General features: G+C 38.6%; 1 protein-coding gene across 5 annotated transcripts in view; it reads left to right on the top strand.

Moving 5' to 3' along the window:
* Positions 1–16,820, top strand: part of tsnare1 (T-SNARE Domain Containing 1) — a 217,744-nt gene that overhangs the window by 73,425 nt on the left and 127,499 nt on the right. For all 5 annotated transcript variants that reach the window (XM_067602493.1, XM_067602489.1, XM_067602490.1 and 2 more), the window contains exons 6-8: positions 15,575–15,665; positions 15,772–15,846; positions 16,074–16,130. In XM_067602493.1, the coding sequence (XP_067458594.1) occupies positions 15,575–15,665; positions 15,772–15,846; positions 16,074–16,130 (223 nt within the window). The remainder of the gene's footprint in view (positions 1–15,574; positions 15,666–15,771; positions 15,847–16,073; positions 16,131–16,820) is intronic.

Raw genomic sequence — 16,820 nt, 5'->3', positions numbered from 1 at the left:
AAACGACATCAGCCTTAACTACCAACATGGATAATGCATTATAGGTGTTGCTGACCTTGTTGTCTATGATAGCAGCTGGTGTGCAGTTAAATTCTGCATTTTATAATGCTACTACTGCCTACATCTGCAAGAGGCAAGCTATTATTAGAGTGAATTGTGTCAATTGGCTTCCTGTTTACACTGGCACACACATACCCAATGTACGTGAATGGTCATGTGGACAGAGATTATTTCTGAAACAGTGCTAAAACGCTTGTGGATGGAGATTGTTTTTGTTTTAAAAGCATTTTAAAATGAAAATGTATTAGTGTGGATGTAGTTAAGGTTTCTAAGTAGAGAAACCATCCCTCAGGAGGAGGTCTATGACATCACTCATCCCCCTCCTACAGTGCTGTCCTGTCATTCCTTCCCAGGAGACATAACAACCATTCACATTTGCCCTCATTGACAACTCAAACAACTGGTGTTTACACTTATCCTCAAGTGACTCTAACGACTGTCATTACAACAGCCAGGTGCACTAATGAACCAAGTGGTATCAATGACCTTAGTAATGACACCACAGAGGTTAAATACCGGAGACTCCCCACCAATCAGTCAGAACTGACTCTTCAACCAAGTCTAGCTGCCCTCGATTTAACCCTTCTTGGATAACATGACCTGGATGACTGAAAATCTTCATAGACATCTTAATAACATGGGAATCTTTCCCATCTCTACTATCCATCCCATATGATGTGAACATGGAATTACATGTTTAGTAATCATACACAGTATAAATGAGATTGCCTGAAACATAAGTGAACTAAACAGCCACCAATTAATTAACTGATGTTTATTATTACTTATTACTACGGTATCTGTTGGGATTATTCTTCTGCACTGAAAGTATGTGGGTCTCAGAAACTGTAACAGTTAAAGTTCCTAAACTTTGGAGAGGGGTTGGAATTTTCTCCTACTTGTCAGACAAAAAAATGATACTGATTGGCCAGGTGGTGGCACTATAGCAACAAAGTTTATGTTTTGGCCTATAACTTTTGAACCATACGTCTCACAGACAAAATTCGTTTTCCCCCCCGGGATTTTGTGGGTCCAGACGAATCTATCCATATAAGCCACGTCCATTTGTGGATGGGTCCACCATTCTGAATTTTGCCTGAATCTATTTTTTCACTCTTTCAACTTTACCTTCAAATATTGAGCAATTGGCATCAAATTTGGCACATAGCATATCTTGCACAAGCTGGAAAAAAGTTGTTTCTCAGATTTTTGATATTCCATACCATTTTGAAATGATTCATTTTTAAACCTGTGTCTTTAAGTTCCATTTTACAGAAATGCTCATAAATCAAAATTGGCTCAAGCTATTGTAACCAAACTTGGTGCACATGTTCAGATGCTAGGTCTGAGCTTCGCTGCACAGTCCTGGGAAATTGTACAATAGAGGGCAGCGCAAATGTTAAAAAATTAGATCTCATAATTTGCTGTGCAGATTTGAGTGGAAATTTTTAAACATGTCCTACGGTCATGTTCAATTCATTGTATAAAGTTTGGTCATGACATCGATGAAAAGGGCAGTGGTTTATAAATGTTAACTCACGTTTTCATCAATATTGCAGTCAAAACTTCCAAAAATCATTTAAAGTTCACCATAGGTCCTAGAGAGCTGAATTTTTCAGCACAAGTTTGCCTCACTGTAACCTATGGTCAATTCAGATGTCTGTCACTCTATATTTTTCAAAATATGCAAAATCAATTCACATCTTTATCTCCACAAGTCTTCATTAAAATGCTACAAAAATGAAAACAAACATTCTTTAGACACTACATGTCTCAGTTGGTGTTCAGATGTGTCAAACAGTGAGTCCACAGTGATATTCATTGTCTTACTGTAATTTGTACTGTATGCACATTTTCAATTTCATCCAATTTTTGAACAAATTTCACCAAAATCTTTGACAATACAAAAGATGGGTTAACATGTGATTTTCTTTCAGAATTGTATCCTCAACAGTTATATATTTGTGAATTCTTTTAAGATTAAACAGACAAAAACACCCATCTTGCACATGTGATGTCATTGCCTCAAGTTGTAAGAAGGTGTGTGGCAACCATGTCTCCCCAGTGGTGCAGTCAGTAAGTCATCTTCTCTGGTGATACAAAGGTCCAGGGTTGAAGTCTTTAGGTGTCTAATTGAACTTGCCAACTGTGTGGCATGTTTTCGAAGACTGGCCTTTGTGCTCGCTGCTTGCAGATATATTTTATTAATTTATTCACGTAATAATTTAACTATTTAACAGATATTGTTTAAGCTTTGCTGGCTTTTGCTGATATTAAATGATTTTTTTTTTGCACATGACAAAGATGTGCTTGGGGGGATAAAGTTAGTTTGACTGATATGCTAAAATTGTCTCAAACTTTTTTCTTTATTCTTCCTTCTTTCCAGGATTACATTTTGACAAGTATCTACTGATCCGCAAACTTTATGCTTTATTATGTCTATGATTAATTCCAGCCCTAATCTTCCATGTGTAGCCCATCAACTATTATTAATTTCACTGTGTGCTTCTTTTGAGGAACAAAATGTTGTGTCATCAGGTAGATGAAAGTGAAAGTAAACAAACCGAATGTAATTATTTTCTTGTGTGTGCTGCAAGAAATACCAGCTTATTTCACATTCCTATAAAAGAACATACAAATAAACAAACAAACCAAAAAAACACAAATTTGATGAGGTGTGAAGTTTATTATTCATAAAACCAACATGTTAAATAAGCCAGCGTTTATTTCTGAAAAATGTACCGTGGAGAGAAACTATCAACAGAACAGAGAAAGACTATGAACAAAAATCAAGTGTCTCATTTTCCTGCTGCCTAATTAGACATAAATGTTATTTCCATATTGTGAAATTATAGCAGTAGATGATCCTGCAGTGTTTGGATGCCGCAGCTCTTGTTTTACACAGTTTGATGCTAAAACAGTGTTGGAACGAAATCTGATCAAATAAACTAACTTATTTCTTACCAAAATTCTGACTTGACTTTGGTGTTTTTTTTCTGCCACCAGAACTTTTGCAGCAGCTTCTCTGAGACAGTGTAATTGTGGGATTTTGAGGTTTCTAATAGACATCACAAGTCCTTTGACCCAGTTTCAGGCCTCTAATTTCATAGCTGTATGGTACAGCTGTATGTCCTGATGTTAAGAGCAGCAGTGGTTTGTACAAGACTAAAAAGGTGGAGATCATTTTAAATAGTTTTCATCTTCACTTTTTTTGAGAATGTGATGAGATGTCTGTGTGTTAAGTACCAAGCTGGAGTCAGGACGTGGTTAGCCTAGCTTAGCATAAACACTGGAAGCAAGGGGAAACAGCTAGCCTGGCTCTCTTTAAAATACGAAAATGCACAACACAGCTAAAATAATTAACATAACACAAACTGAAATGTAATAAATGTAAAAACAACAATGTGTGATATTATGGGGAGTTGCATGCTAGAAATGCAAGAAACACTTCTAACATAAATCTCTCTGAAACCACAAATTGTCAACATTTCTTCTACATAACTTTGTGTGCAAATTTAGTAAATGAGATACCACGTGTTAATGAGTGAGCTTTAGCGGTCTAGATCTTTTTTTTTTTTTAACTTGGAAGCAAGCAGCAACTACCACAGCTTGAGGCTGAAGCCAGTACAGAAGTACCTTAAAGTGCAATACCATCGACCACCGCTAGATGTTCCAACTGACTCCCATTCAAAGAAAGTCTTCTTCTCTCTAGAAATGCTAAGTCAATAACTTTTTTCAATAAGTCATTCTGGTCTCAAGCGTTAAATCCAGTCCCTCCAATAAATGTGCTTGTAGTCATTTTGGAAATTATTGCTCCGTTAATAAGATTTGAAGACTTATAGTAGCATTGATGTCTGCTGTGTAGGTGTTGATTGACTGCTGTGATTGACAGTTGGCTCACCTGCTGCTCTCCCCGGCTCCAGGACTCGCACTGAGTCAGACTATTGTCGCAATATTTCATTAAGTTTATGTTACGTGATCACAATACCTGCTCTGTTAGCATAATTTAGCTAAAGTAAATGGACTGTACTTGTATAGCGCCTTTCTAGTCTTCCGACCACTCAAAGTGCTTTTACACTACGAATCACATTCACCCATTCACACACATTCATACGCTCAATGAGTACAGTGGCTACCATGCAAGGTCCCAACCTGCCCATCAGAGGAAACTTAATCATTCACACATATTCACACACTGATGGCACAGCCATCAGGACCAATATGGGGTAAAGTATCTTGCCCAGGGACACATAGACATGCGGACTGGAGGAGCCGATCTTCTGATTAGTGGACGACCCACTCTACCTCTTGAGCCACAGCCGCCCCACAGCCGCTAAAGTAGCTTGGTGTTCTCAGTAAGCTAGCGTTAGCTTGAGTCTGAGGCAGCGGGGCGTGTTTCCAGAGCATGAAAGACAACACCCTGCACTCCCTATTTGGAAGGTCGGGGCTCCGAACACAAAAAAAAGATGGTGCAAACCATAAGCTGCAACTCTGTGCTTCAGACTAGCCCCAATGCAAAATAACAGGTTACGTCATACCTATTTATGTCCATCTTTATATGCAGGCTATGCTTTGAACAGAGTCAGGCTAACTTCCCCTGCTTCAAGTATTAACCCCTAGGCAAACAATGTCCCGACTAAGAAATGATCTCCATATCTCACACTTGGAAAGAAAGTGGATAAGTGAATTTCCCAAAACGTTGAACTATTCCTTTAGAAATAATGAAATATGTCTCCTAAACCCTCACATTCATATTTTGTGTCACAATTTGTTTGTTCAGCCAATTCCATTTACAGCAAATGTCCATACAGAACAACAAGAGCAAGTCTAAATGCGTCACTGATCTGTTTTTTTTTTTTTTTTTTTTCTGTCCTGAAAGGGGCAGAAAAGTGTCTATAAATATGTGAGTAAGGGATATAGATCTGTTGGGCTTACCATACTTTACATTCTTTTATGGGATTTCTAATGTCTCTAATATTTTGAAATTATTCCTATTGTAACTACAGTATTACATTTGTGCATCAAGGCTTTACCACATGTTAATTAGTTTTGGTTTAACATATATCGTATAGTAACATACATTTTGTTTTAGCACCTCAACACTAACTTTTTGATGCTTTTCTCTGTTTAATATCAGTGTAACATCATAGGGACTATCAGTATGTGTGTCATTTCCAGAGGCTCTCCAGAACAGGGTAGATTACGAGGAATATTGGAGACTATCGGAACTTTCAACAGTATCTCTGTCTTCAGTTGTGAATTTTAACAAGTTGACAATTGAGCCTAAAAGCAAAAGCCCATTTTTTTCTTTTGCATTTACCTGACAAAGGACCACTGGTAGGTTCTCATCTGTCATAAAGTGTATTTCCATCCACCTTTTTATGGGCATTTTTAATTTGCGCATGAAAAAAACCTGAGAGGAAACATCACAACTAAACACTCGAAAAAAAACTCAAAATATTGCAAAAAGGTTTTAGGCTCAGCTGAGGTGGAAAAGTTGGTGTATCAATAAAAACAAAATGCTAAAGTGCCATAGAAATTGACTTCTTCACTACATGAAGCATGTGACTTCATCACTCAAGCTCCCACTGAAGAAACTCCTAACTGAAGCAAACATAAATGTAATTTTTTCCCTTAACCTTTTTTTTTCCCCAACATTTTGATTTTCAATTTTTTTAAGTCTCTCTTTAAATTACGTCACTATTGCTCCCTCTTCTTCTACAATGGTTCACTGGCACCAGAGTGGAGAATTAGTACCACCAACTGTTTATCTTGAAACACCCATGGGAGATTCCATAAAGAAAGGAACAAGCACACCCAGCTGCAGCAACAAGATTGGCTGTTTACTGCAGTGAAACCTCAGATTCATACAACTTACTGTACATCATTCATCAACATTCATCACAGAATTTACATCCAGTGAAATCAACATTCATCCCAAACTCAGCAGGGCACACACAGGAAACAGGTAGAAATGTCACAGCCAGCTTTTCAGACTCATATCATGACTGTGTGGATGCACCTCTCTGCCTCGTCCTCCTCCACTCTTACACAACAAGCGGGCATCACTCTGACTCTCAAACCCACGTTAATGCACCGCTCTCATGCAGCCACGTGAGCGTGTAAACCAACAGTAGTTGTACATTCTGCTGGAGATGCACATTTAAATGTCAGATGGATTTCAAAACAGCAGCTGTGTGTGTTTGTGTGTTGATATGGGTATAATTTTAGTGTTGGTGATCTGGGAATTGAACTCTACTCTCCTGTTGCACTCACTAGGAGTCTTTTTAGATAGCACCTGAAATACATACCAATAAGTATAAATGTAAAATGTCAAGTGTGTTTCTGGAACAGACACTGTATGCATGTTTAGTCAGCATGTCAGGCATGTTGGAACTTTTCTCTAAAGGATGAGTGCTGTTAAAGGTACCCTGTGGAGTTTGCTTGTACACAAGTTCACAAGCACAGTTATGTTCAGTGTTTCTCACCAAATGCATTGTGTGCATCTGTGAAGACTAACAAAGATGCTGAACGCATTTCGTTCCTCATAAAACCTTTGCAAAGCTGATTCTTTGAATGATGTTCGTTCTTGACCTTTAGGAACAATGGTGTCGTCTGCATATTGTTTCAGCTGTTCACCTTTTTTGTGTTTTGTGACTCACATGCACACATTTGCATGTATCATGTCACCGCATTACTCATGTTTGTACATGTCCTCTATTTTGTCCACTGCATTCATATAATTGAAAACTAGTACAGTGTGTGGCACATCATACATTGCTATAGCTAGAGTGCTGCCACACAGCACATCAACAGGTCCACACAGTACACTGCCCTGTATTGAGAAGATAAAGTGGAATGCAATCAATAGTCCTTTGTGAGTTATTTTACTTGATTTCCCACATAAAGAGCCAACCTCCCTGGCTATCTCACCAGTCACTGTCATTTTAAATAGTACCTACTGGGACAAAAACAAGACTACTGCCAAGGTGCTGTATGCATTACATTGCAGTAATGTTAATGTAGCTTGATAGTTTGGATAGCTAAACTGCTAAAGCATTCCCACTGTGTCGTTTGCCCACTATTATTGTAACTAACACCTGCCAGACAAGTAAAATTTCTGCTTCATGCTCTGTCAGACTTTTAAAAGGAAGACTTCAGAGTGAGTGAAGGAATCAAGAGAGAGGAGACAGAAGTGAGGAAGAATTGCAGGATGTAATGTTTATGGTGTTGAAACACAAACAAGGAGAAAGTGAAGAACTGATTCAAAAAGAAGATGCAACTGATTCAAGATCTAAAGAAACAGTTAAGGGAGGAAAGAGAAACGAAAAGAGGCAGTCCAGGCATCAGGTGATGGAGAGACATTAACGCATTCAAAGCAGGAGGCAGAACAAACTGTTAAGGTAGATGAACTACTTTTCTGTAAATATTTTAAAGGCACAATCTGTTATCCAAACTAAACGACATCCTAAAAAAACAAATGACAAAGCACAAGATTAAACCCTGCTATAAAAGGACTTACAGATCTTTGAATACAGACACTAACACTACACAACAACTCTATTAACATGTTTTCTTAAGCTGTTAAAAGGTTGTTTAACTCAGTAACTGCTGTGAACACGGCACTAAGATAGTGTCAGTTATTAGGCCACAAAATGCTGATTCATCATCCATCTGACTGAGTCATCTATAAGTGAAACTGTTGTCTTGATTTGGCTTTCAGTTTAAGCAAATTAATTCCCAATAAGTCAGTATTGTTATTTTGTTATATCGTTCCTTCTCTAATGATAGCAGTTGTGAAGTATTCTGCTTCTACTCAGTGCTAATTCTAATTACTAACAACTGCTAATATTTTTTAAATCACAATTCATGATTAATCTGGAATGTAAACAACAATTTTTGAGGTACACATGTCAATTTTTCAATGATTAAGACAAGTACTTTGAATGTAAATAAGATACCAGAGTGCATAAAAAAGCATCAAAATAGACCGTATTTATCAGGAAAATTTTACAGGGGAGGATCCCCCCCAGACCCTCTTACAGAGGTTCAGGCAAAGCCCCAAACGTCCTCAAATCCTAGAAACACCCCTTTTCATTTTGATACCACTGACAATATGTTCACTAAAGATTTCAAGGCAATGTTAGATATTGCTTTCATTTAACACAATATGTCAACTTTACAACCCATACCAAGGGTTGTATCCTTGACTTAGTTTGTTGTTCCGGCATCACACCATATAATATCACCTCTGCTGAACTACCCATCTCAGACCATAAAGTTGTGTTATTCAACACCAACCTACCGCTCAGTAAATCAAGGGAGCATCATATCATATCATACTGCAACATTAGACACATGTTAATCCAGAAGATCTCAGCAGTTTCATTACCTCAAACCCTGTTCCTGCTCCCACCTTCTCACTCCCAGATCTAATAGACCACTACAATCATAGTGTATTTTCTGCACTTGATACTCTAGCCCCTCCGGAAAACACAGGTTATCTCATTTACCCATACTGCTCCCTGCTACACACCTAACCTATGGTAGCTCAAGGTTTAAGGTCAGCGCCTGGAGAAGCTCTGCACCAAGACTGGACCTGCAGTTCATAAACAGATGTATTTTGATCACATATTCCACTGCAAAAATACTCTCTCAATAGCTGAAACCTCATATTATGCAAATATCATCAGTGCAGGTGAAGGGAATACTAGAACTCTCCTTCCCAGTATTAAAGTTATTCAAACCACCTGAAACCAATATTGACAGTAACATCTCTAATGAAAAATGGGCCTCATTCACCAACCGTTCTTAAGAAGAAAGTTCCACTTACACAGTTTTCACAAAGATTCTGACATTCACCAATGTTCTCTTATTTGTTATTAGTTCTTAGGTCAGAATCTACACACACTCAAGAGCACACTTATGCACATTGGAGTGTTGACATGTTTGTGCAAAATAATTATAATAATAATTAAATTAAAATAATATTTTTATCATTTATAATATTTGTAATAACTATTTTCATTATTTTAGAAAGCATTATGGTCTTTTAAACAAATAAACACAAACAACAAGAGGATGCGCGTCCTCACCCACTCCTGAGACAACAGACTTGCTTTTGCTAAGTTAGAGAGCAATCAATTGCTTGTGTGTAAATAAAGGCTTTAAAATTAATTTGACTTTTAAAGTGTGAGTATTTATAGCTCACAATTAATTTCATGAAATAAACACATCACTTAAAAATGAATTAGGTTTCAGTGCATATCTTTATTTGTATTATTATTATTATTATTATTGAATTTCTTCAAGTGTCTCAGAGATTGTGGCCAGTGTTGAGGCTATCTGTGAAAGTGAGTGCTGTCTCCCTGATAATGGCCCCTATGCGCTGGTCCAGCTCAGAGAACTCTTCAGTGGTCAGCGTCTCTCTTCTGTGTTTGGCAATATTCTTTTGGCCTCAGATTTAAGATCAAACCACTTTTTTACTTCACCAGCTGTGTTGTGCCCTTCTCCGGATACAGCATTCACTGAATGAGTAAAAGCATCCCATGCATTTTCTGTTATTTTATATCCACTACTGATGCTACTACATGACAGCTCGTCCCTCGTTCCTGCAGCAGTACCTCCACTTCAGAACTTTTGAGGGTATTTTCCGTTTGGAGTCCATTGCTCTACTCTCTTTAGACTTTCTTTTTGACATTCTTGACTTCTCTCAACTTTTATTTTCAATTTCGGTGTGTGGTTTCTGTGTGCACACAGCCCTGTAGTCTCATGCCCTTTTATGGGGATTGGTGGGGCGTTTATCTAGGATCACCTGGCACGTGCTTCAACTTCCGAGGACAATGGGATTCATCATCATAAGAACACGACCGAACAATTCTGCAGTTTAAGAACACGTCATGAAAATGACATAGATTTTTCTTAATACCTTTCTTAAGGTATACAGTTTGGTGTTTATTGTATTATTGAGCTTATATGACGTAAGGCGACTTGTAATGAAAGGTGCCTTTAAATAAAACGTGTGCTTGTGCTATATGGTCAATGTAGACAAGGTGTCATCAATGATACCTGTGTTTTTTTTTGGACTCAATCAGTACTGAGATTGACAAATGTTCTGCGTTGTCATCTGAGCATGAGAGGTCAGCAGTGTGTATGAAGAAACTCCAGTTTGGTGATTTAATCCTTATCAGAGCCCAGTATAAGCGCCACTCTATCCTGTAAAGCCCTGAAACTATGATTGCAGTCAGAAAACAGCCCCCCCCCTCCCCACCACCACCACCACCGCTATCACTGTGTCTCCCCAACAACCTACCCCTCCATCCTTCACACCTCCCCCTGCAGCCAGCTGCTCCCAGACTCCTCAGTTCTCCTTCACCACGGCCAGCCAGACCTCAAAGGAATACCAAACACCAAGCAAGCAGGAGAAACACACAACAGAGGTGACTGATTGAAATTCACAGTGTGAGCAATTCCAATCTTTTGCATGCTGTTTCTGGCCGCCTGGCTCTCGAGCGTGTTGTGGGAGAAGAGTGCAGCTAGCAGATGTGTCAGTGTGCAGTGATACTGCAGAGGTCTTCTCAGGGGTCCTCAGTAGTGGGCGAGATCTGTTTGTTTGGTAACAGCGTGGCAGTGGTGGGCGGGACTTCCACTGACTCATGGATGATCCATCACAGCTCACATTGTATTTTTAGATGGTGGGCTGCAAGTTTTAAAGGATTCCCTTTTCTCACTTGTACTTCTACTTGTCAAATGTATTCAAATGTATATCTCTTTAAAAAAAGTAGCTGTTGACTAACTTGTTAAAATCCTTCCAGTCACGTCAGTTAACAGAATTTGAGCTGATCCTCAGCTCACATATATTTATATTTAACTGTATTTTCCAGTTTAAAGAGCAGGGAATGATGGTTGATCCATTGGTCAATCTGTTGTATTTTGATATAGTGCAAACTACCTCAAAAATTATGAGTCAGGTTGTCATTAAATGTGTTATGTCAGGCACTATCACTTTTGTCCATGAGAGTGTACCTGGAAAACTACTTCTTAATGCAAGGTCACAGCAGAAACATTCATTCATGTTCTCTAGCAAAATTGCTTTTCATTCAGCAGTACAGGGTCGGAATGTGTGACACAGCTACCGTGATAACATCCTCAATTTTGGACCCTGCAAGGTCAGCACTGTCAGGACGCTTTGTAAATTGGTCAGCTGCAAAATTTACATGTCAAGGTTCACCAAAGTTCAACTCTTCTCAAAAAGCTCCACTGATCATCGAGATTCCATTAAAATGAACTTATTTCAGATCTAAATTTGCTAGTGTGACAGTGCCCTCATGGTCCCACAGGATGAATCATATTGCTTTGGCCTCCTGACCTTTCCTCTTGCACAATCAGTAGGCTAAAATTTAAATTAAGATACAAGACTAGAAAAAATCTACAGAAGTTAGCTTGTGTGGAATGCTACAGCTCATCAGATTTTAATATTTTGCTTGGATTCAGCTGTTTGCTCAAATCTAAACCAGGTAATTAATTTGTCAGTGATTAGGCAACAAGTCATACTCATACCTAAACCATAAAATAGGTTGTCAGGGTCTTCCAAAATGACCCCAATGACTGTTCCAAAAATGACATGTGGGCATTCTGTGATTGGCCACCTTTATGTTTAAGGTCTGGTTAAGCAACTGAAACTACTTGGGCAAGCTGAGGTGGAAAACTATGATTATAACAAAGTAAAATTTTGACCTAATTATAACAATAGAAAAGTCAGAGGATCACCAAAGTTCTTATAATTCATCCTGAGGGGGATATGAAAATCTCTACCAAATTTCATATCAAATTGTTGAGACTTTCACTGTAAACTGCATGTGTCAACATCATGGTGGCACTAGAGTAAAAGTCAGGGGATCACTTAAGTAATTAGGATACATTATCCTGGAGCTATGAGAAAATTGCACCAATCCATCTGCTAGATCTTGAGATGTTTCACTGGATAAGTGAAATTGTTTACCTGCTGGTGGCACTATATGAAAAGTCAGCCCATTACCGAAATCATCTGTTCATTATGGTTATCTGCACCAAATTTATTGAAAGTCCATTCAATTGTTAACAATGTTAACATCATGGTGGCACTAGAGGTACCACTATGAAGGTGGTTCATTGTCATCCCTAGAGCCACAATGCTATCATGGCTAAAGAACAGTGTTGACGGTTGGCGTCTCCCTTGTCAAAGCCACATGCTTTGTTGACCCAACCATCCACCCTGACCTCCTCACTAAGACTTTTTGCGATGGTATACCAACCTTTTTAGTACAAAAAGTCACTTGTCACTTTTTGACTTGAGCAAATGACCAATGCTGTTGTTTTTCTGGTGAGAACAGTCTCTGATTTGCCCAGAGTGGGATTCTGTCATTGGTGGGGGCAATGTTTCGAATGTACATTGTTTCATGCATGAAAAGTTCTCCTGAAATGAAACTCTCCATATGTATCAGGCTGTGCATCACAGCTGCACATTCTTATCACCCACTGAGTTTTATTTGTCAGTCATCCACATCCCTAATGCAGAACGCCAGCCATACACACTGTACTCCGCTCTGTAATTTTGGTGGGTAACACGATGGAGCATTAGCTGGCTGTGATTTCAAAATAATCCTTCACATGTCTGTCGCTGCTTTACAGCTAAACGATGACACATCAGGCTGAGGTTTAGCACTTGTTAATCTTTGTGTTGTGTGTGTGTGTGTGTTTGTGTGTCTGTGCACATATTCTCGCTGGTGCTGGTGTGTCCTAGAGCAGAATGCATTCTGAATCATAAAGCATATGTAATGTAATGGCTGATCATATAAACAAATCAATAGTACAGCATATATAATACTTAGACAAGTTAGCAATGCAAGTGAAATGGAGCTTTGTATTTTATTGATTATAAACGACACTTCTATATACTGTTACATTTTTTGGAATATTAAATTTATATTATAAAACTGTCCGATCTCAATAACATTCACTATCTCCTTACTGCAGTACATACATTCAGGCTATTTAAAGCCTTAAATCCTGATTACATAATAAGTGTAAAACTTCTTCCAATAGAAGACACAATTTCTGTCTGTTATGACTGTTCAAGAAGAGACACTGGCTGCAGTCCAATTTAATTATTTCCTTACAGTAAAACATTTATTTCTAGCAGCAAAATTAACTTTTACCCTGTCTACTTCCCCGACTCTTCAACTCTCTTTAACCATCGTCAGCATAGATATTATGGGCGATGTTTTTTTAAGGTATTTTTCCACCATGACACTTTGGCTTTTCTCACAATAGACACAAAATTATAGTGACATGCTCCTTCTAGCCCGAATGCACTATGGTCCGTCTGCTTCCCCTGCCACCTTCCACAGTGCATGTAGATCAATATTTGAGTAGAGTATGCAGCAGCAGAGGTGTGTTTGTGTGGCTGCATATCTCTGTGGGGCAGCCTGTTATAGTGTCAAAGCCTGGAGGATGGGAGTTGGCCTTTGGGGGTAGGGAGGATGGCTGGGGTTTGTAAGCCCAGGATGACCTGACAGCATAGATATTTAATAACTGTCTTAACCCAGGCTTCCGGCAGACGTGCTGGAGAGTTATGAATATGGCTGCACCTTCAACTTTTCACACCGGTGAAGCTTCCCACTAAAAACATCAAGGAAAAGAGAGGATTTGGCTGTGTTACACTGTTCACCTCTATCAGACAGCTGTTAATACTCAGTCAGTCTGTAGGTCAAATGTAATCTCAACCGTACATACCTGAGAGCAGCCTGACCTGGAGAGTCCTGTATGAGTTAGTTTAGATTTGTTTGTTTTTTTAGATTAAGGGCCCTATTTTAACGATCTAAAGCGCACGGTCTGAAGTGGATGGCGCAAGTGCATTTAGAGTGTGTCCAAGTCCACTTTTGCTATTTTAACGCTGGAAAAGTGGTCGCTGTGCCAGGGGCATGGTTCAAATAGGTTGTCCTTAGTCTCCTAATTAATCATGGGTGTGTTTTGAGCGTAACATGCAATAAACCAATCAGAGTGTCATCTCCCATTCCCTTTAAAAGCGCGGTGCACTTGCACCTTGGCAGATTTCTACTATAATGGCGCATTTGCCAAGTAGTAAGAAGGAGTGTTTCTCTGCAGAGGAAACAATCTGCTTGTGTGCAAAGTGAAAGTGCAGGATCCATAACAAGGACACTGGCCCCTGCTGCTCCTGGACCCTCCCGTGGCCCCAGACCACCAGTTTAGGGTCCTGTTCATTAATGTGTTGTGAATGTTTTTTCGTTTGATTTTTGAAAAGGTTTATTTTTTAATTACAGCTTTGGTTTCTTTTAAATGGTTTTGTTCAGTCATGGAGTAACAGGTCAAATCAGCAGGGTTTTAATTGCTGAACGTATGGAATCCTGATCACTGTACTCTCAAAAATCTTAAAGAATATTTGTTAAATATTGTTCAAAAATGAAATCATTCATTTTACTCATGTAAAGAATCATTAACACAGTTATCATGACTTGATCAGCTCTTCAAGGTTCTGATCCTTCTGCTGGCAGCAGCTAGAAGCTGTGCAGATTTATTTCCTTCTCTAGTTGAATCATTGTTTTCACTTCATTTATTTCCTCATGTGTTCCTCATGTCATCATGTATTGATGCAGCAGGAGAGTTGATCTGTGTCTGATCTGTTGTCGTCCATCTCTTTAAATGCCTCGGTGTATTGCCATGTTTTGGTCAAATAATTAGATAATTTACTGCACATCCGTGTGTGTGTAACAAGCAGAGTGCACGTGCGTTGTGCACCCGCCTATGTAGCTACATATTACTGTCTTGATAATGTACCTTAAAATAACAGTGAAACACTGCGCCATTTACTTCAGACCAGGTTTTTGTTGGTCAATAGCGCATCATCTTGTCTATGATGGTGTGTAAACACCCTCAGACATGTTTCCACCTTGATGTCAACACTGACGACTTGTCATTCTTGACTTGAAAATGGTTACTTTTAGTTATAATGCAATATATTATTAAGAGAGTTATCAAAAGTCCCCACCAAGGAGTCACTTGACCACTTCTCAGCCAGAGGAGAAATCAAACACACCTACCTGAACAGAACACCTCCTCTCAGCTGCAATCAATCAATCCACCTCCTCCCTTTGTTTGTCCTTTTTGACTCCAGCCATGTGTTGTGTGTGTCACATGAATGAGATTTATTCATTATTTGATTTAACTCACATAGTTTATATTCATATTTTTGGTTCTGTTATCAATGCTTACCTGTTATATAGAATAATACTTTTTGTTCTCTTTGCAGAGCTTAAACCACACCCACATATACACGAACCTTAAAGGAAAATAAAAGTGCTCTGCATTTTACTCTGGGAGTTTGCCTCATCTTTCTGCCTACCCACAAGTTTTAAAACTTAACAATACTGCTTATTGTTAAGCAGTGTATTTTATCTTGGCAACTTCTCATAGTTCATTAATCTCTCTCTGTCTTTCTTCCAATCTTTTCTCCCAGACACTCCACGCAGCAGCAAACCAACAAAGTCATCACCAGCACAAGCCAACTCATCAAACAGCTTTCTGATATAATCAGCGGCTCTTCACGGGTATTTTATGCTCCCCTTCCTCCCTCATTCATTGTCATTTTGAAGAATAAACAATGGATTAAACAACATTTGAGCTAATTAAAGTTAATCTTGTTTTATTACACAGCAAGACCGTCTGCGTCTGACCAGACTAAAGACTGAACTCTCAGAGTCTGTGCAGCGCTATGGAGATCTGCAGAAGGTAACCGCATATAGAATATGTTCATATGATTTAATATTATAGCTATGATCAGTGGATTATTTACTAATAAATGGAGCCACTTCACTGACAGAAAGTTGTACATACCTGAGGTGCTAGTTGTTGCACACACAGGCAAAATTTTAAAAAAACCAAAACACTTGACCTCTTTAATAAGGAAAAAAAAAAAAGACTCTTCTTGACCCGTCTCTTCATTTGCTCTGTTTCAGAAAATTGCAGAGCGCTCAAGGGCCTTGCTTCCTCTAGCACAGAAAGACACGAAGAAGGTGAGCTGATATGAAAGCTGAAAATCCGCCCTTTGTTTCACTGTCATTCATAAAAGAGCAGGATGATGAGATGGCATTTCTCTGCTCGATTGCATCCTCACAAGAGCTCCTTTGAAGCTCTGTCTGGTCTTTTCCACTCCGCTGTATTACAGTGGACGCCATTCGTCACATCCAACTCTTGCACTGGTGATGTTTTTTTTTCTTTTTTTCTGAATCTAAAGTGGTTACTGGCAAGAAATACAGAGTATATTTTCACTGAGTTGCCCTTTGAAAACAAACAAACAAAACAAAAAAGACTAGAAATCAGTAAACAAATGTGAGTCAATCTTTATTTTACAGATTAACAGCATGTGATTGAAACATTGATATAGATCACTAAAACAAGATAATAAAAAAAGGGTGATTGCTGTAGCAGAAGTAATAAATGTACCGGGGAAAAAAATACACCACATCTAATAAGTCAGAATATACTGTAAGCCTGTTCAGAGGACTGTATGTTAGTGTAGTAGGACAGTGTGTAGACTGCTATATATGGGCATGTATGGATTTACTTTATTTCGCAGTTTCGTACCTGTTCTAGCTGCAATATTACTAAATAGAATATGTGCTATGCTGTACGACTGTTGTATCATATGGGAAAATGTATAGAAATATATAAGAATATCAATATGAATTTGATATTAAACAGCA

This window comes from Thunnus thynnus, chromosome 10 (assembly GCF_963924715.1).
Source record: "Thunnus thynnus chromosome 10, fThuThy2.1, whole genome shotgun sequence".
Classification (NCBI taxonomy): domain Eukaryota; kingdom Metazoa; phylum Chordata; class Actinopteri; order Scombriformes; family Scombridae; genus Thunnus; species Thunnus thynnus.
This window is presented reverse-complemented; position numbering and strand designations above follow the sequence as displayed.